This window comes from Pristis pectinata, chromosome 17, assembly GCF_009764475.1.
Source record: "Pristis pectinata isolate sPriPec2 chromosome 17, sPriPec2.1.pri, whole genome shotgun sequence".
NCBI classification, from domain to species: Eukaryota; Metazoa; Chordata; class Chondrichthyes; order Rhinopristiformes; family Pristidae; genus Pristis; species Pristis pectinata.
In genome coordinates this window covers 17124421-17146330 of record NC_067421.1, presented here as the reverse complement: position 1 = coordinate 17146330, position 21910 = coordinate 17124421, and the positions used below count along the sequence as shown (strand labels likewise).

Below are 21910 nucleotides of genomic sequence, written 5' to 3'. Positions count from 1 at the left end.
CTAATGTAGGTGTGCTATCAGTGAGACTTGTGGTAGATTGGTACACTATCTTTTCACAACTTGGGTGTTTCACAAATTGAAAACATGGTGGTCTAATCTGTGTGACAGTCGAGAGGACGTTTTACAAGGTTCATTAACCTCAGTCAGTTACAATAAACTTTAGTTCAAGGTCTGGAGCTATCTGGAATTTTGCATAATTAACAGGCTCCCTTGGGACAAAAGGAGCGTGAAAGATGGAAAAGATTTATGCCGTAATACCAAGTGGTTGCTTTACCAATGTCAGTTAAGGCACATTGTTGGAGTGAAATAGAGACACCTTTAACCTTGTTACCTGACTTGAGCGTTCTTGATGTAGATAATGGAGTTGTAACCGAATATTGATCCATTCCCAGCACAGACATCTACTACCCTTGACAAGCCCACAAGACAGTTAATAAAGTTCACCTGAGATTTGGAGCAGTAAATCTTAATCTTTCATCTGAACAATAATGCCAAATTTAGTGAGCTAATTTCATTGAATGAAGTGGATCACATTGTTTCATTAGATTTAAATCTCTATAAACAGTGGCACACAAAGTTACCTGCAGAGAAAAATATAAACTTTAGATCAAATTGAAGTCTCTATGAAATTTAAAAAAATGCCATTGAAACTTTAATCTGTTAATTTCTACCATGCTATCAACATCTGAAGCTTCTGTTGTACAAAATCTCCAGATCAATAGATGTTTGAATTTTGAAAACAGAACTGTCAAATGTGATTCAAAGATCCTAATATAGAAGTATCTTTTTGACGGTTAACACAGTGGTGCTGATTTTCCCAACTCTGGGCATATTCATAGGGTCTGAAGGTCTAGAAAAAAAAACGAATGTTCTGATGTGTATGTATGCCTTGGCAATCCTTCAGTATTTTCCACGTTTTTAACACCGGGTTAGTAGCAGCGTTAGGCTGGCAGCTGCAATGACTGTAACATCATCATTCTTAAGATAATGTGGATGGATGAATTCTCTTAACTGGGGTAGCTTCAGTGCGTCAAACTGATTTAAGGGTACTCCAAAAAATGACAATAGCAGTTTGTTCCAGGACCCTCTGTAGTTGAGATGGTCTGAGGGAGATTGGAAACAAAACATAATTTTTTTTAAAAGTCTGTTTAATTTCCAGGCACAATGTTATTCTAGCTGTTGTTCAGTAACAGCAGATTAAAAACCTCCAGGTCAGTGGCCAGACTAGCTGCTCTTTCTAATCCTGGTTTCTCAGAACAGCTCTGCTGAAATGCTTATCAAAGTAACTTAACAATTTTCATGTATCAGTGTAGCACACTCAAATATGTTGTGCCTGGCTAGTACCAATATTTGGGGTTATGGGAAAATTGGTTAATTGTCTTTTTCTGCTGAGTCATCCTGTGAACAAAGGTACCGGATGCTCAATAAGCTATTAAGGATAATAGTACACAGTGCTGATCCCTGGCCTACGTTGTGATAGTTGTTCTCAAGTGAGCACCAGTTGGGCTACTATGATTGGCTTTAATGCTTCCATCTCGTAAGGAAAATTCACTAGGGTCATTCACTTTGCTGGCCATTAACTCCTGTAGATATCGTGTACTTGTATAAGTACCTAATTATAGCATTTCTCCTGCTGGCATTCATAATCTTGTTCACACATAAAGAATGGCCTGATAGTTCTGTAAAGTGGTCAGCACTCAGTATCATTGAAGGTGGACAGATGAAAATTGAGAGGAAAATTTAAACATGAAATTTATTGACCCTCTCACCCCACTCCATGCATGGAATATAATTTTGATAAATGATTAGAGCTCAAGAATTTCTTCATTTAAAGATTCTAATAAACAGTTAGGTTTACTAGATGTGCTGTACCTGTCATAATAGCGGCTCATCACTGTGTGTGGTTTTACTTGCCTGACAGTTTCATTGCAAGCATGCATTGTAAATGCTTTTAAAAGCTGCCACATTAATGGGGCTAAATCTAGTTTTATGATAATTCTATAAAAATCTGTCAACATTTGATTCAATTTTATCTGTCTCTTATTTAATTTGCCTTAAATTAGAAAATTTCAGTAGTGCAACCTACAGGTCTTTCCACTCCCTTGAGAGTTTCCTCTATTTTTTTACCCCTGCTAATTTACTGAGTGCAACCAAGAAGAACCGAGCAGAATTTCATTTATTGATTTGATGAAATATGAACTGCACGGCAATACAGTCTTGTGACTTTTTCTCATGACAATAGAGCCTCATGTTTACAGTCTGACATAAGCCAATTTAATCCAGCATCTGCTCAGACTGTCTTGTGTATATCATTAAAAATTTATCAAGTGGTAGAAGTGGCTGTATACTTGGTCAACCCTTGATCCTTGCCATTTGAGACTGTGACTGTGGTTACCTCATTCTCAATCAATGTTGTACAATCCAGATTTTCTTTTGCTTCATCTTCAACTTGCTGAAATTTAAAACCATTTAAAAAGTACTTAATAAATACGAATTGTACTATGCTCTGCAAATTCTTACTCCCTCCACAGCATTGGAATAAATCAGTGAAGATTAGTTTCATCATGCAAGCTGTGACTCGAATTTGTAAAAACGAAATCTTTAGTATTACACAGGCCTAGCTATTGGAGCCTTTTACACTCTTTTTAGTGCAACAAGATCCAATATGGTTTGCTATGTGACAAAATGGCAGCAGCAACGGTCTGTTATATTTAACACTGCTTGAAATTCCTCTGGGTATTTCAGTCATGTGTCAATCTTATTGCCGATCACGTTGCATGGGAAATTGAACCACATTTTTTCAGGAGCAGCTCGGACAATCAGTGGTTATCCCAGATCAACTGTATTTTGTTATCACTAATCTGGAAATTACTCCAAGATAAGATAAATCCTTCTACTTACCTTTATTTCAAGGCTCAACTTCCTGTGGAAAAAGAGCCCCCAACACCCTCGCCCTGTGACTCCCAATCACCACCCTTGTCTGCAGTCACCACCCCTGACCCAACTTCTGATCATTACCCCAGGCCAGACTCCTGATTGCCGCCTCCGCCCAGCTACCTAACATGAACCTCCATCCCTTTAGGTTCATATCATATCCAAGCAACTGACAAGTTAGAAACTGGACATTTGTGTAAAGGAAGAAAGAATGATGATGTCAGGAAATGACATAGACTCAGATTAGGAATAAGATAGTGAAAATCTTCAAATCTTAAAGTTTCTTGGAATTCATGATTTAATATAGGCTTAATGTATATTCTCTGAATATGACCCAAAGTCTCTTGTATTTCAAGCAAAAAAACAAGCTGTTGAAAGAACTCAGCGGGTCAGGCAGCATCTGCGGAGGCAAAGGGATAGTTGTTCTTTTGCTCCAGATCCCAGCATCTGCAGTCTCTTGTGTCTCTGTAGTATTTTATGTAATTTGGCTCAAGGATGATATCCATTTAAAAAAAAACTCAATTTTGCAAGGTAACAAATGTTAGTTATATATAGAAGTGACTGATTTAAAGCACACTATTTGATTGGAAGAGATTGGGGAGTTATCGTGCAGCTTTAAGCTCCAACAGCTACTATATCAAGCGCATGTACGTGCCCTGAGATGGGGAGGGGAGTGGTTGGGTGTGGGAAAAGTATGCAGGAATAAAACACACTGAACGTCATCCCACCCAGAGCCAGCATGTGCACTCAGTGTTGTGGTTGTACTAGCATTTTGCAGCTTGAAGGGTCCCATTTACAGCTAAATATAATCATTCCCAAAAGTATGATGCTCATGTATAATCTGGGATTGATCTAAAAAGAAAGGCAGACCACTGGGCTGCTGTTTTTACAACAAAGATGGTAGTTGGTGGGAAAAGAAAGAAAGAGAACATAAGAACCCAAGAAAATCAGACCTTTCATGCCAGCCCCACCATTTCATGTGATCATGGCTGATCTATGCTGGTCTCAAATCCTCTTCCGTGCCTTTTCTCCACACTCCTCTATTCCTCGATCCATCAAAATTTACCTCTTCCATTTTAAATACTTCTAATGATCCAGCTTCCATCACCTGCTGGGACAGAGGAGTCCAGAGATTCACCATCCTCTGTAAGAAGAAAGTTTGATGTACCTCAGTTGTAAATGACCATCTCCTTTTCTTGTAGTTATGTCTCCTTGTTCAAGATTCTCTTATTGGTAAAAACACCCCTATATGTACCCTGTCAAGCCCAGACTTGCTTTCTCCTAAATTAGCATTTTATTTTATCTTTAATTAAGGTTGGACATCAGTTCTCATGTCCATAATAAATCTTCAAAATTGTTCAAAGTGAATTTATCCTAACATGTTTGTAACTTGCTGTTGAAATCTCGACGTTAACAGTATGCTTGTTTTCCCGCTTTTCCCACTCGTTCAAAAGAGCCACATGATGTCATTCCATAAATGACCCTAAAATTAGTGTTGTCATGACGCTAGAATCCACAAGGTGCTGCACAATGTTTGTACAGAATATGGAATTAGATAGCAGCAATAACTTGTATTTCTGTAAGTGATCTTAATTTTCAATAATTTTAAAGATTGCAGCAGAAAATAGTTGTACAATGTGAACAAGCAATTGCATTGAAAGTGCTACTGAGTATTTCTTTTGTGCTGTAATGCAGTCAGTCGACAATAAGACAATTATTGAATTAAAAAGCCAGGGTGCAAACATTTTCTCACGTTAAATATTTGAAAAAAAATATTATTTTGGAACTAACATCCATTTTATACTCAAGCTCAGTAAACCTGAGTACAAATTCAAACGAAAACAGTTTACTATGTTGATACAATTATCGTTATAATTTATTTTATTAAAGTGACCACTGATGTTTATAATTTTCTAGGTAGGTGACACTTAATAACTATCAGAATTAGTTCTGCCTCTAGTGTCATTTTTTTACATACAGTTGTTGGTGCTATGATTTCTAGTGAAGTGGCTGCTGTGCCATTACTTTTGCATTGTGAAGCTGACCTCGGTAGTTGACTCAACTACCTGCCACCAAGTTGTGTGGCAATATCTTTGTCGGGTAGCTATTTTTAGGTATTAATAGTTTTTAATATTGGCATTGGCAGAGGCTATGTTCTCATTGCTATTCACCTAATATTGAATTGATCAAACATCTTCAATGGCCAGCATGTACCACACAGGAGGCGATATAGTTTGGGTCCCTCAACTGCTGTTTGCATAATACAAATGCAGTAACATCACCAATAATTCTTGAAATGATTATTCTGTCTTGTAGTTATTTCTTTCCCTTTTGCTTCAGACCTATTGCTTCTCCTTTATTTTGAAGCTCACTGATACTTTTCTTTAAATTTGGTTTGTTTCCTAATTATAAGTTGATAGTTCTCCAACTCTGCATATGTGCTGCGCCACATTAGCCACATTTGCTCAACCAGTTCCAATGTAACAAACTGTTGCCTTTGTTGGCACTGGAAGCATGGCGACACTTGCGGGCTGCCCCCAGAACTCTGCGCAAAAAAAGATGCATTTCACTGTGTGTTTCAATGTACATGTGACTAATAAAGACATCTTATCTTAAAATATAGAATATGGGATTTAGGATAGCTGTTCAGCCTCCTGAGCAGTTCTGTTATTCAATAAGATCAATATTGATCTGTGTCCATCTACCAATGTTGGTTCTGTCGCCCTTGCAATAGAGTCTTGTATCTCATTATTTCTAAGGTTGGACAGATACAGGAACTTAGTGACTGATCATGTCAGGAATTATGCCAAAACTGAGAATTTGTGCTGAGAACCACAGATGTTTACAGCATAGAAAGAGGCCACTTTATGCAGTGCATCAGTTCTTGATAGTGTCTAATCTTTAACCTAATCATCACCTTTTTTGAAAAACTCCTATAATTTAATTTTGCCTACCAGTTTTTGAGTTCAGCAAATCAGATTATGTTTCAACTAACTGAAGTTAGACTCCTCCAATTAATTATTGTTATAGTTGTGCCTTTCCTGTTTCTATCACTACTTTAAACCTATGATCACATGAACACTTCCATAAGTTCCACAGGACAAAATCCTGTGCTGCTTTTGTATTCATTGGGGTGTGAATACACTGATCAGGAATGTTCTCTATCATACATTTCAGTGAGTCCTTTCCTCTTTATCCTTTGTTATGCTGTATTAGAGTAATGGAAGACCCTTGATCACAACTCCATGGTTCTTGCAAATTTTCCCCTATCTCCTTCTCAATATTTAATGATTCATTTTATATATCAGTAGCATATTCCTTTAATTATTACTGCTCCATGTTTTAAAGCTGTTGGAACCCCTTGCTCCTTTTCCCCCTACTCCTACTATTTTCAATTTGCTTAGTAGCTTTTTGTATTTGGAAAATAGCCTTCAGAAGGAGCAGGTCAGGCTGGGTACATCCCCACTCCCAGAGAGAGAAGAAGGAAGGAAAAAAAAAGAAAAAAACCTAAAAACAAAAAAAAACAAGCTGACCTAATATTACAGATGGATAACAGATATAGACCGAAAAATCAAGTTACTTGATTACCAGAAGGCCGCAACATGCCCAGACGGAAAATGAGGTGCTCTTCCTCAATCTTGCATTAGGCCTCACTGTGTCATTGCAGGAGGCCACAGACAGATAGGTCAGAGTGGGAGTGGAATGAGGAATTAAAGGCAATGGGAAGCTCAGGTTGCCCTTGCAGACTGAACACAGGTTCTTTGCAAAGCAATCACCCAACCTGCGTTTAGTTTCCCCAGTTGCAACAATTAATTGGCTAGAAATTCGTTTATTACTGATTAGAAAGCCAGGTCTCCAACCTGAAACATTGACTCTGTTTCTCTTTCCACAGATGCAGCATGACTTGCTGAGTATTTTCAGCATTTTCTGTTTTTGTTTTAGATTTCTAGCATCTTCAGTTCTTTTAATTTTTGATTAAAAGTCACTTTCTAATCAACTGCAGCCCTCGTACCTTGCACTTCAGCTTTTTGGGGATACTGTTTTTGTCATCAATACACCAAATGTACTGGTGTTATTAACAGTTTGAGTGAAATAAATATGGTTGTTAAATAAAGCTGAAGTGATTGTGTTTTATTTAAAAAGATTACTTTCATGGCACAATTAAGGACCATGAATAGGAAAAAAACCTGGGTATTAAAATAAAAGGCATGTGTGCTCATGGGACAATGGGGAAAAGGATACATTAGCCGAGAAGTGTATAGCCAACAAGTACAATAGTGTTCTCAGCAACCAGGCAGGATGCCCATTACCCACATGCCATTTAGCAACTTCTGCCAAACCAAAGCAGGAGAAAATTATGCCAGTGATTCCTATCGATAAAGCCCGTGGTATCACAAATTGGGTCAGTAACAACACATTATCACTAATAAAAGAATTCAGGATTTGTTGTGGAAAGTTGGATCATAGGTTAGTTCATGGCTTTGGACTCCTATTTAATTTCAAATTTAGCATTTCTCCCTCTCCTTCAAAACAAATCTCTTAAATTGGTTATCACATGATATACAGAATTAGCCACTGTGTACTTTTTGTGTGTTTTTTTAAAACAGAAATCACAATTGGAGTATCTGCATGCAAAGGGTTGCTGTGGCCTGATTTTGAGGTCACTTTGCTTACAGTTACCCACAGACTTTTAATGGTCTTTTGAGCAGTAGCTTGCTGTTAATCAAATTGAAGAATCCTTACTGGTTCATCTAAACCATGGAATATAAATTAGAATATTTATTTGATTGTAAAATTTTTGGTAACTTGTTAAATAGTGCTGCTTCTAATTCCTTAATTTAAATGCTATGTTTATATTCAAAATCAGTTGACTAAATGGTTACCTTGGTATTACTGTATTATATGCATTTAATCACTGTGTTTAATTAGTTAAAAATACAAAGTAAATGATCTGTTGTTATAAACACTTGTCGGCTAAAAGTAATTTGTTCATGAATTATCCCTTTCCCTTTATATAACCTTTGTGGTAAAGGTTATAGTTTCCTTTGTGCACTCACCAACATACGTTTTTTTCCACTCATTTAATATGCATAAAAGTAGTGTTTAATATGCATAAGTAGTAAAGTAAAAGCAGAGGACCTCCGACATAACAGCTAGCTTGCAGTCGTGCAGATTTTTATAAAAATGGTCATTTTAAATGAATAAATATCCAAGCAGTTTTACATAAAAGAAATTGTGGAGCTTTCAGAACATTGCTGACACAACTGATGTCTGTTATTTATCGAGACCATACAACTGGATACACTTTTTGTTGAGAAGATTGCTATCTTCTGTAGTTTAAATTGTGCTCTGTGACCACATTCGAAGCTTTTGAGTCATAAACATAGCTGCTTATATTATTTCTAATTAGTATCTTCACTAGGTGGCCAGCATTGTGAATAAACAAGCAGATAATTGAACTGGTTCTTTCAGATACACATCAGGAGACGTGAGAATGTGGGATACAAGCACCTGGGACAGCAGTGCCTTGTATCTGGAAACGTCACGCAGCTCTGCAGAACTTGGACCACAGCCACACGTCTCCTTTGTGAGGATAAATAGCACCATAGCAGTGGCGGCTTACAAGGGTGGTGAGTACCAAAAACACCACCACAGGGCTGTTCAACAATTAACAGTGGCAGCTGCTGCAGACATTCACTGTGAGGTTCAGAAAGGAACACTTCTGGCCAGTAATCTAAATGCATTAGTGGGCAGCACAAACCCATTACCATTAAAGTTTCTATTATGTCATCCTAAAAGTGAAATGCCAGTATTTCAGTTCCAGTATTGTATTGAGGGAAGAAAGCATTTTTGCTCTTTGTCATGGTTGTAAACCTTGTTCTTAATGCCTTTCAAAATCGAGCAAGTCAGTACACCTCAAAATAAGAACGTGAACGGCAAATTGACAAAGGGAAAAGGTGGAATTACATTGTTTCCTGCTACAGTTTCATCATTATATTGCAATGTATAACACAATCTGATTTATATAACTTTATATTATGAATTTATATTTTGAATGCAGAAAGTTAAATCCGGTAAAACAGATAATCCAGTATGCTATGGACTTTGGTACCAGACTGGCAGGTTTTCCAGACAATTGGACATTATTTCTATTATTATCCCAACACCCCTTTTAATATACTTTTCTTAAAGATGTTACACAGTATTATAATAAATTTTCTGGTGAAGCAGGCACATTTAAAGAGAGCATGGAAGCTGAGTCCCAGTGAGTTTAAAGGAAGTATGGGAAAATGGGGCCCTGGTGAATTTACAGGGATTGCTGGAACTGGGTTCCATCGAGTAGATAGGGAGTGCAGGAATCAGGGCCCTAGTGAGTGGAAAGTGAGCATGGGAACCCGGGCTCCAGTGAGTGGAAAGGAAGCTTGGGAAGCGGGGCACCAGGGACCGCAGTAACGTAGGCCCCCGTGACTGGAAAGGGATTGCAGGAACTGGGGTGTCAGTGAGTGGAAAAGAGCGAGGCAAGCATTACTTGGTGAGCCAAATACCAAACCATTGAGATTTCAAGATAGTCATGTAGCAGATTATAAGAATTTTACTGTAATGTGGTAAATAAGGTGCTACATAATGTAAAATAAGCAGAGCATGAGCAAAGCCTGTGCTCCTCTTCCACTGGACTGCTTTCTTTAAATAATTTATTAAGCTCAATAATTTCTTATTAAACACATGGAACATTTGGAATGGCTAAAACCATCTGAAGAGAAGTGTATTAGTTTGCAAGATTTCAGGACTCCTCTGAGACTCAACTTTCAATTCTGGTTAAACCAGTGACATCTTTTGTTGCATCACTATTTTGCACAATTTTCACTGCTATTTTAAAAATTTATGTAGCAAGATGTAAGGATTTGTTTTTTATTGTTAAAACCCCAAACAAAATTCTCCAGAGTTGACTGTTGTGATGCATAGTAATTTAGCAGCCTTCCAACACTTTCTTGTAAACCTTGGACTAAGAATAAACAGATTGAATGGGCTGAACAGTCTTCTTTCATGATGTGACCATTCTGTGATTCTGTAATGGTTACTTGAGTGTAGTGTCATTGGATTGCCAGTACTTGTGGCATCAGAGCACCAAATGCAAAAGAATGCAGCATTGACCAAAAGGTTGCTGCAACAGGAGAATTTTTTGCCATGAATGAATGTAATTGCTTTGATACAGAAATATCCCTTGTATTTTGTACATACTTTGTACATCCAGTATTACAAAAAGTAAACAAAACAGTTATCATTTTTAAAAAAAATTGAAGGTTGTGCTAAGACACACAATAACTTGATAAATAATTAGGAGGATGGAAATTTGAAACTTTATCTTCAATTCTATGACAACAAGACCTGGAATTGTGCAATTTGTTACGTTTATGATTTTAATATTTTTATGTTTAATCCACTTGTCGATTATGAAAATAGCTTTATATTTTAAAATACATTATTTCTAAATAATATGTTTCAACGCACAGGAAAACTCTTAAATAATGTTCATAAACTGAAATCAAAGATTTGTATTAAGCAGGAAATTTTTGAAAACCTGCTTTGCTATATTTCTCATGTCAAAAACAAAACTGGAACAAATACTCATAGTTATTTAGTGCATGATACTTCACCACAATCTCATTCCTTTGTGATCAACTGATTAAATTGAGATAGTAAATAAGTTTTGCTTAGCTCTCTTGTTTAATACAACTGCTATCTTGTCATTAAAAGAGAAATAATGTGTTTGCATGTCCAGTTGTATTTAATCAAGATCATCCAAAGCACTATGTAACCAATGAATTAATCTTGACATACTTTTACTCATGCTTAGTGTGGTATTACATGGTATTTAAAGTGCAGAAACAGACCATTCAGCCTGGTAAGTCCATACCAATATTCAACAGAAGCCCCTTAACACCCCTCTTCACTCCGTCAACCTGTTCCTTCCTCCTTTGTGTATTTATTTAGATTCCCCTTTACCATATCAATGACTCCTTGTGGCAGTAAGTCCTAATTCTAACCATCCCCAAGATGAACGTGTTTCTTCTGAACTCCCTATTAGATTTGTGAAAGATAATCCTATGTTTAATAAAACCTGATTATTGTCTGGCTTATCAAATCAAAACATCATCTGTACCTCTTCCCTTATGGACCTCTATTAGGTCACTTTTTATTCTTTTGTTTAGAGAATACCAGTCTTTCCTGGTATGTTCCTCACTTCCACTATGATTCTAATAAACCTTTTTTTTTAAAATCCTTTTCTGGGGTCTCATACTTCCTTATAATATCGACACTGGTACTGCTTTATTTTCAGTGGTTTGTGTATCTGAAACCCCAGATGTGAGGATGCCAGCAACTAAGCTAAGCTGAAACTTTGAAGAAGATGTATGGCATATTTTTGTACCTTTTAAAAAAAAAATCACTACTTGTGGATAATACTAACCAAACATCAATTATGGCCAATACTTAGTTGTTTATACACATAGTGATGGGTTAGCTTCTTGAACTGCCACAGTCTTTATTGTAAAGATGTTCCCAAACTGGTATCAGATATGGACTTGCAGTTACTAGCCCAGCTACAGTGATGTAATTGCACAGAATTATTTATTTTGGTGGGAAATGTCAAGGCAGAGATGGGTACTGTTGAAATAATCTTAATGAGTTGACATAGTACATCCTATAAATCATAAACACTGTAGGAAGAGTATTAATGATGCACATCAGCTGCAGTTACAAAAGTGAATCTAATTTTAGTACTAAACAAAAGAGAGATGCCTGAGCATTCAATTGCCTGTCACTGTTCTTCAATTGGAAATTGACTTTATTTTCTCTTGAATGAAACCCAACAACAATTATTTCTAGGGTGTTTTGCACTCCTCAGAAAATTTAACTGAGAACTCCTTGTTCTCAGCCATCCTTACACCCCAGTGATGATATCATTGCTCCTGCAGCATTCCTTGTGGAGCATTGCAGAAGAACTTGGACAGTGTTGGCCAGGTGGTGTCCATCATTAAGCACCTCTGGGATATCTTGGAGTTAAAAGCACAGCATTGGACAGGGAGGTCTGCAGCGTAAGTAAATTAAGTCCTTAGGCCCAAACCCCATACAAAATGACCACTCTTTAGCAATCTTTTTATCTATACTGTCCCGCTGGTAGTTCCTACATCCCTTTCATCTGAGCCAATCTTCCTCCTCAGTCCCACAATACCTCCCAGTGCTGTCACTACCAATTATTCCTTTTCATTTCTCCAAACCCCACACCCACTCCCCTCTCAGCACCACCAGTGCTGACACTCTCTCCCATCAGGAAAGGAGGGCCAAGTGAAAGAGATACAATGTCTGGTCTCTTGTGACTGAATCTTTGGTCCTGGGAATGCATCTGAACTTTGATTCAGGGTGCAAAAGACCAGAAAGATAGTTGGCACTTTGCTTCTGTACCTTAATAGGTGCAATGGAATTTCTAATCAAGAGTCTGTTTTGGAAGTAAATTATATACCTATGTAAGAAAGCAAGCTGAGACCTTGTGGTAAAATATCTGTCTCCTGGACTCTGTACCATATTGACCACTGCCAGGTCAAATAATGGAGTCAGGGTGTCATCTGATATGTTAGACATACATGGTTAATATCAAGCATACTTCATTTCACTTTGGCTTTAGCACTGTTGTTTTGGGTTTCTAAGTGAACTATATTGGACCAGATTTTGTGGGAGTGCGATATCTCACAATGGCTTCATTGGTTCAACTTATTCATATATGTTTATATTTTAAAATATTTTGTTGACAAAGTTATGGAAGTGACCAGTAGTCCACATAGTAAACTGCAGTGTTGCAATTTGTTATATGCAAGGTATCCCTTCCCCACAATATGTCAAAGTCAACAGTTGGTGCTACCACTCTACTGTTCAGCTGTGACAATACAGGCTGAGGTTTTCAAGTGAGCAGTGCAGGTTTGATGGATCTTGGAGGCTTTCTCAAAGAATGAATTAAATAGTCAATCTCTTTTTTCCCCCTGTGGTGCAAAAGCAGTTTGGAACATTTAATCCTTGGAGGTAGATTCTGTTCCTAGAATCATTGCTAGGATTTTGGAAAGTTTCTTCTGTCTACTGAATACAGATAATCTGAACTCATGGGTATCAGATAAATTATTTTAAAATAAATAGTTTATACTACAACAGGAATCAATAATTATACTAAAGTATTATGTGAAATTAGAGGAACAGGTTTAGTGAAACAGTCTCATGGTACTTGCATGGAGATTCAGAATATTAGGATATGCCGTGTTGATAAAGGATCCAAACACTGGTATGAAAGTGGGTGCACAATCCCAAGGAAATTTTAAAATATTTAAAGCCTGAAATTCTTTTAGACATGTTATAAATTTTATTTGTGGTGATAACTGGGATGTTCTCAATGAAGGGGATGTAGAACTACTTTTAGTTCAATTTGAATGCTTTTCATCTGATTTCAAAAATGATTGGCAAAATCAGGTATTATTTTAAAAAGATTTCACTTGAGCTGTACCAACCGTCAATCTCTATAAAGAGCAATCAAATTGAATACTACTAGTAACAATAATTACAGAGATGTTTAGGCTTTGCCCTAACAATTTGATAAAATCTTCCTTTAAGTAATTGTGAGCACCTCTTTAATTTTTGCATCATTTCTGCCTGCATTTTCACTCTTCTGACCTTTCTCCACCACAATCATGCTATTGACCACTCACAAATGCAGTTGCTCAGTGGCCTAAATAAGGATTTCAAAAACCATGTGCGGTGTTCTTACAGTGAATGAACATAGAAATTCTGCATAGTCAATATATATTACTGGCAGAAATTTTATCACTGCAAAAAACCTAATGACTAATTTTTTTTCATTTTCTTATCTTTTAATGTTTAAAAATTCACATCCTATTTATTTGTTTATAATGGTCGACTGCCAACCTGGCACATCCTTTTAAGTGATAGGACTGCTGAGATACTCTCTTGAGAAACCAGTCTAAATATTTCATGAGATCAATTATTGTTGGTGTTGGATCTTACTGCATAATGCAAATAAATTTTAGTCATGATAACAGTTGAAATAAAGTGGCATGTCCTTAATGTGAAAACATATCTGTTAGTCCTTCAGCAGATAGTTCTGTTCTCGTGAAGGGAACAGCTACGTTGAACAGCTACAGTCCAATGCCAACAACGTGCACTGCCTTGTATACCATAAATATAATGTTTCTTTGCTGAATTTGCACATCCAGTACTTTTTAAAGTGCTTTGCGAATCTTGTGAGTAACATTTCAGTAACCTTAGATTCAGAGGTTACTAGAAATGGCATAAATGTGTATTTCATGAGTGGCTAACATCATGTGAAGATGTTTGTCATTAATCGTTTGCTCTCTCTCGCTCATGATGATATAGGTTATGACATGCCTACTATGTGGCAAAGTTGCCTTATGATATTTTGTCAGAACAGTGTCTTGTGAAATAATATGATTATCAGTTCTAGTTCTGTCATTGAATGTACTCTGAAGTGCTCCTATCGTATACTGACATTTATGAATTCTGTTGTAACATTAAATAGACCAAAATAGATATCAGGATAATGGGTGAGCTTAATTACTCAGACAGTAACTTAACTGGTAAAGTAGTTGTGATAACCTAAAATATTAGAGCAGTATAACGTGATCTGAAACTAGAAGTGAGATTGTGATTGTAACATGAATCCATATTATTTTGAATTTTTTCTGTTCTCTATATTAGTTTAAAAAAACATTCTTTTATAATCCTTTGATTCCTGACATGAAATTGTATACATTCGTCACAATTTTTCTTGATGCAATATTTGTCATTGTGGACGACACCTGTGCCTCTGTTTCCCATTCCCTGTTGATATGTGCATGCAGTGTGTTGATTGAGCCAAGGTGGTTTGTGAAAGAAAGAGACACTCACATATACATCACTCCTTTCATGAACTTGGGACATACCCAACCACTTAACAGCAAAAAAGTATTGTTTAATACAGGAAAAAAGTTTCAGAAGTTTCTCTTGATTTCATTACAATGAAAAAAAACATTTATCAATGTGTACAAATATTGCATTATTCTTTCTTTCAAAACAAAAGGTTAATTGAAAAAAATCTTATAGAGAATGGAAGCCTGTTGCTTTCTACTGTTTCTTCTGTAATGGGCAACTAAATTGAGGAAGGTAACTAGATCTTAAAAAGGGCACATCAGATTACCCCATAGTTCTGACAGCAGAGTAGTGAATGAAAGAGCAAAAATGTTTTGACCAGTTCCAAGGGAGTAACCTCTAGTACAGTTTAATATTCAGGTGAGTTGCAACTTATTTGCGGAGAAGGAAATTGCGCAAATGTAGTTTTTCTGTGCATTTCATCTGTTGGAGTTTAAGAGTGCAGATACAGTTGGGTACAGGCAAGTAACTTATTGCTTTGTCCATCAATCCTGTGTGGAGAAGTCATCTGAAGGTGATTTCTGGAAAATTCTACATTAACATTACATCAAGTAGAGGTCATCAATCGCCAATCATCTTGGAGTGGTTGAAAGTCATGATCTCTTTATGTAGGTTTTAAATAATCTCATCATGTATGAGAGTAAAAAAACAAAATGAATACCATCTTTTGACATCAAGGTTAAAAGAAAATTTAGGTATATAACATACATGCTGAATTTCATGGTGTTCATTTATTCCTTGGTCTTTATTCACTTTTTATCATTGAGTGGGATGGTGGGAAATACAAATCATTTTATGCACCTGATGTCTGATAGCAACTGCATTGGAGGGTTACCGTTTGTAGAATTACTCTAATAAAGAGTTTATTACTGCGAAACCGTGTTGTCAATATATAAATTATGTGATTATATTTAGAAAACATAGAATTCTGCTGATTAGAATTCACACACTGAATAACAGAAGTTGCATTTGTAAAATTAATGAACTGAAATGTGGTATAACTGTTTTCCATATGGCAGTAAATATACCATCAACATTTTGACTAGATAAGGGTTATTGCGTATTTGATACATGTTTTGCACTCAAGTTGTTGGTTAGTGTTTTGTATGTGACTTTAGTGCCCTTGCATATTAAATTTGTTTTCCCACACTTTGGCATTATACCAGCCTGATTTTATCACTAATTGCATTGTGAAAATGTAGCTGAAATGAATCAAATAAAATGCTTTAGTTGAACCATTAGATAAAATGGCAGAGTTGTTTTGATAATGAGCAGATGTAGCTAATGCATGGAGATTTGGCCATTTTCAAGTCCCATCTGCTATATGCCTGCCTGCATTTGGCGGCAAGCCACTGCTCAGCAGCCAGACAACTTCTTCACAGTCACATCATTTGTCTCTAGTAACGAGACTGCCTGCAGAACCATTTTCAATTTGAGAAAAGAAAAGCCATTTAGTGTAAGTGAACATAGTTTTTCTGTGTAAACACATTTATGCATTCTAAAATTTCGTGACTATCAGACACCAGACAGAGGATGTGAAGAGTTGATCAAAGTTGTGGATTAATCAAATTATTTACTAGATATACCTGATTAAAAGAGGCAAAGCTACCTTTCATATTTAAGGAATACAATTGAAAATGAAATGCCTCTTGAAGGTGGGGTCAGGAGGTAAGGGGGATGAAGTAGGAATTGCTCCTGAAGCTACAATATAATATATTCTTTCACTGTAACTATACACTTTAGTATTGAATTTGACAGTCTTGTACTATTGTGAACAGATTTGCAGGTAGGATAATGCTGGAACAGCATTTAGAAATGTTGTTACCATTTTTTGAGGGGTTTTATTTTCATGTTAAACATTATCTAACAGGAAAACATATTGGCCCCTGCAGTGCAGACAATTTGGTGGGAGACAGTGTAGAAAAGGGCCAAAATCGACCACAAAGGATCATGCATAGCAATAAAAGAAAGACAAGTAATAAAGATTAGTAAAATAATTTGAAATGCATTAGAACAAACTGAATTGCCTTTACTTTACAAGTTCCTTTGCCTTCTTGCTCCACCATAAGTAATAAGTTTAGGTATTTAGTTGAGATAGTTTATTCATTAATGTAGGTGGGTCTTTTCTTCTGCTGAATAAAAATTCATCCCGTCAATGATTTTTGTATGGAGAGAGTATGAAAGTTAAAATGGCCTTGCAGCTATGTCATACCTTACATTTTTTTGAGCTTTCTGACAGAAAAAACAGAGAAAGTTATGTGGCACACAATTGTTGGCAAGTAACTTGCACTTACTTTATGACATGCCTTCAATACATCATCTTAATTGTGACTACCGGACGGCTTTACAGTAATAACACTTTAGCCACCAACTTATTAACTTGGCTTCCAACCCATCCTTCAGCCTGCACTACAATAAATGAATTGAAATACATGAAAGGGCAGGATGCCAAAACATGTCATCGTTGAAGGAAAATGGAATATGTTTATTTTGCGGCTTTGATAATATTTATCATATGTTCTTTTCAAACTGACAAGTTGCTTTGACTTTGAATGTTTCATGATTGGTTAATAATTAGATGAATCTAATTCTCTGAAATTAAAATTGAGTAATTCTATGACCATATTATACAAGAAATATTACAGCATGCTTACTCTGTGTTACAAATTGCAGGATAAAGTGGATATTATCAATTCCTCTGAGGCTTGCCCAAGATGAATTCCAAATGTGGTTGTTGGTTCTTCTTTATGGAAGAGTCTTTCTGATTTTAAACTACCTCCAACATGACATTATTAGTAATGGAAAATTTCAAACCACATCATTCCTCTGCAGTCTGGTGTCTTTGTGTGAGGCTAGTCCAACGTGCCCCAGGGCATTGGTGGATGATTGAACATTCAGTTTTGTTGATTATTGAGACTTAATAGGGTAGGCTTGAATCATGACCTTAACTATTAGGGTGGTATTAGCTCTGTAATAACTCACAGCCTTTGAAAATATATGTTGCATAATATTTTTTCAGCAAGGAATAAGTGCTTATCAGTTCTGTGTTGTTAAGCTATGTGCTTGTATAACCTTGGGCATTCTTTCCAATTTGTGCTATTTTTCCCCCAAATGTTTCCTTGTAGAATGACATAGATTCCATATTAGGTAAAAGTACATGACATAAATGGATTTTGTGGGATTTTCAAGAATATCAACTACTTAATGGGGGATAAAAAATATTGTTAGTTCATGCTAACAGCTGATGCTAACAATGTGTTAATCAATTTGTATTTTAACATCACCTCATAACATACTTATCTCTATCTCTTATACCTTTAAATAGTGCTCATCAGCCCGCTATTCCATGCTTAAAACTTCTACGATTGATCTACAGAAATGATTCTGAGATGTATCAATTGGTAGATTTATTTCCTGCAACATTACCAGACTAATAATTCTTCTGCCAAGTTTGTGCCATACTTGAGAAGATCTCAGAATTATGTTTTATCAGTGCTTCTAAGAAACGTTAATCTAAAATTAGCGCAGTGCAGGCATGACTAAAAATACAACTAATTTTTGCCAAAAACCTTTAGGCTAATGCAGACCATATCTTTTTAAAGGATTTAACAGCATTTTAGTAACCATGCCACTATATTTGTGACTCTTCACATTTGTCTGTATTTCTGTCCCTGAAATAGTAACCCTGTTATTTACTATGGTGGGATTTCCAAATAGGGTGACAGGAGTTCTGGTTGAGAAACTTGGAAATGTACATTTCTGTGAGTGTCTTAGAACATCATCCACAGTTATGTGTTTTTTTTAAATAAGCTTCCCATCCTGAAGTCAACCAGATTTCCAGGCCAGGCAGTGAACATTTCAAAAGTACTTGTAACTCAGGAGCAGATAGATTTCCGGCTCCTTGAGAAAGAGAACACAACCAGTTGGTTGAATAAAGTGCAGTCTGAGGAGGTAAGGAGTGATTATGGCAGGACCAATGGTCTGCACGAGAGTGATGACTGCAGGAGGCAGTAGTCTTCCGTTCACAGGGAAGAAGTAGGATTAGGATGATGGAAAAGGGAAGAACTTACTGTTCCAAGCAACAACTCTTGCTTCACTTTTGCTGCCTGGTGTTCCTGGGAAATGCAGGATTGTTCATACTGGAAAAGGGAAAAAAATTGGAGGTGATCAGGCACTCATTAAGATATTTTAATGACCATCCTTTGGGAAGGAGTTGTTCTGATTTTACCTGTCCTGCCTCCTTAACAATGAGAAATAGGTGGTTTAAGACAGGTTGGATTTGGTTTGAGATTTGTGAAATTTCATTATCCTACCCAATGCAAATTCTCCTTTTTTTTGGGAAAGTTAAAATTATACTCAATCTCTCACTGGGGAGGAAGCAGAAACAGTAGAGTAGGAAAACTTGGCACTAACTCAGGTTGCCCAAATGTCCTGCCTCAATCATGTAATTTAATCACAGTGAACCATCTTAAAAATACAGGCTGTAACAAGCCAAGTTATTGAACTGATAATGAAAGCATCCTAAAGCTAATGGATTCTGGTGTGTTTAAAGTCATTTTTATTTCTAATTTAGTTGGTTGTATCAAATTTAAACTTTATCCTATAATTTTTGAGTTAATAGGGCCATATTTAGTAATTTATGGAGAAACAATTTTAGAATGTAACAGCTCAACTTCCATGAATTACTTCTATTTAACTAAGACCCTAAGGAGCAGTATTCTTGTGCTGAAAGCATCTTTTACTGACTTGATGTTATAGATTTCAAAAAAATCTAAATTAAACAACAGATCTCAACAATTTACAAGTGGCCTGTTTAGACAATAAAGTAACACCAGGATTTTTTTTCTCTGAATTTGGAACATGTGTGAAAGCTTCTGCTTCTTGCTGCTTCTGAAAGTTATCTCTCTCATATATCAATTTTCTTTCTTTATATGTGAAATCATTTATCGCCAGTAAATAATCTTTTCCTCCACAATTTTAACAGAATAATGCATTGTAATATAAATTTAAACTGAGTATGCTGCAAATTATCCTTATCCTTAAATTATTTTATCTTTTACTTCTAAATATGCTCCTGTTGCTTCCCACATTGTGGTTGCCATAACTTGACAGTGGCTTCACGTCATAGTAATGTGATGTTGATTCAGCCTCCAATCTATTACCTTACTTTGACAAGCAGAGGGCAGGTGCCACATGAAAGGTGGTCGCAGTGGTACTGGTGTAGATCATTAAGGCAATTGGCTTCCTGCTGTTAGAAACAGAAAAAGAAATCAAATCACCAAATCATTAATTTACTCTGATAATGGCACACTTTGTCTTTGGCTAAGCCCTGGCTGTCAATAATGCAAGTTGTGTGATCTTTCCCTTTTCATCCTCAAAGCACTTAATTGGAAATGAGAATAAAATAACTACAGTGATAGATCAGGGCAGCAGCGTAGCCTAGCTTGAAATAAAGCTCAACATAAACATAAAAAAAAGGTAATATCATTTCTGGTTTAATTACCCAATATAAATAACTACAATCATCATTCTCCATTAGGGTGATATATTTTGTATTGTAATTGGGGGATAAAGGGTAGTTTCTACTCTGAAGGTTAATTTTGTTTGCAATCTCAAATTGATGATTGAAGTTACACTTTGAAGTTAATCTGTATATCCCCTTGAATAGGTAGTTGTTTTTAACAAACAGCAGTTTAGTTTAAATCTGTTCAGACAATGATAGTAAAAGTATGTAGTTTTAATTACTTATTCTTGGATGCTGGTTATAAATAACTGTTGAAGGAGAAATATTTGAGAGGGTTCCATTACTTTGAAGGAGTCTTAGAAGTATTTTATTCATTCTACTGTTCATGCCCTATATCAACTCCTCTCTAGCCTTGTAAACATGATTATTTATTCAATTTTATAATATATTAAATTGAGTGATTCAATTCAGTTGAATGTTGTGTACCTAAAAAGAATAGGTAATTATTCTTCTAGAATCTGTATTTTGAGACAGTTATTGGAGTACAAAATACCTTTTTCAATTCTCCACAATCCTTTAGCTTTATAAACGCATCAAAATAATGAAAACTCTAGAGATGCTTGCATGCCTGTAGTCCCTGGAATCGCATCTAAAAGTTTAACTTCAGAGTTATTATAAAATAGTGCAAATTAACAGGACCAAGTACCCTTATCACCTAAATTATCAAAACAAGTATCTGGTTGAACATATAAAAGCCCTTGCTGGAAAAAGAATGACCCTGATTATTACTTAATCACATGTATAGAACAAGGTTATAGAGGTACAACGAGGAGAGGTCACATTTTGGACTGACATAAGCAAATGTTTCATGAAGGATACTGGAGATAAAACTCTGGAGTCTTACAGAAAATGCCTAAGTGCTAAGACGGGAGAAGTGCAAGTTTTGACGTAACAATGAGCAGAAGTGTGCAAACATGGAATAGAACATAGAACATTACAGCACAGTAAAGGCCCTTCAGCCCATGATGTTGTGCCAGCATATTATCCTGCTCTAAAATCTATCTAACCCTTCCCTCCCACATAGCCCTCCATTTTTCTATCATTCATATGGCTATTTAAGAGTCCCTTAAATTTCCCTAATGTATCTGCCCCCACTGCCTCTGCTGGCAGTGCATTCCACGCATCCACCACTCTCTGTGTAAACAAAAACCTTACCTCTGATATCCTCCCTGTACCTTCCTCCAATCACCTTAAAATTATGCCCCCTTGTGTTCGCCATTTTCACCCTGAGAAAAAATCTCTGACTGTCCACTTGATCTTTGCCTCTAATCATTTGGTACACCTCTGTCAAGTCACCCCTCATGCTCCTTCTCTCCAAAGAGAAAAGCCCTAGCTCACTCAACCTATCCTCATAAGACATGCTCTCCAATCCAGGCAACATCCTGGTAAATCTCCTCTGCACCCTCTCTAAAGCTTCCACATCCTTCCTATAATGAGGCGACCAGAACTGAACACAATACTCCAAGT

At 36.4% G+C, this 21910-nt stretch overlaps 1 protein-coding gene across 1 annotated transcript in view; it reads left to right on the top strand.

Annotated features, from left to right (window-relative positions):
• fbxw8 (F-box and WD repeat domain containing 8) overlaps positions 1-21910 on the top strand; it is a 116829-nt gene that overhangs the window by 26170 nt on the left and 68749 nt on the right. The window contains exon 5 of the mRNA XM_052032225.1: positions 8407-8564. Within this exon, the coding sequence (XP_051888185.1) occupies positions 8407-8564 (158 nt within the window). The remainder of the gene's footprint in view (positions 1-8406; positions 8565-21910) is intronic.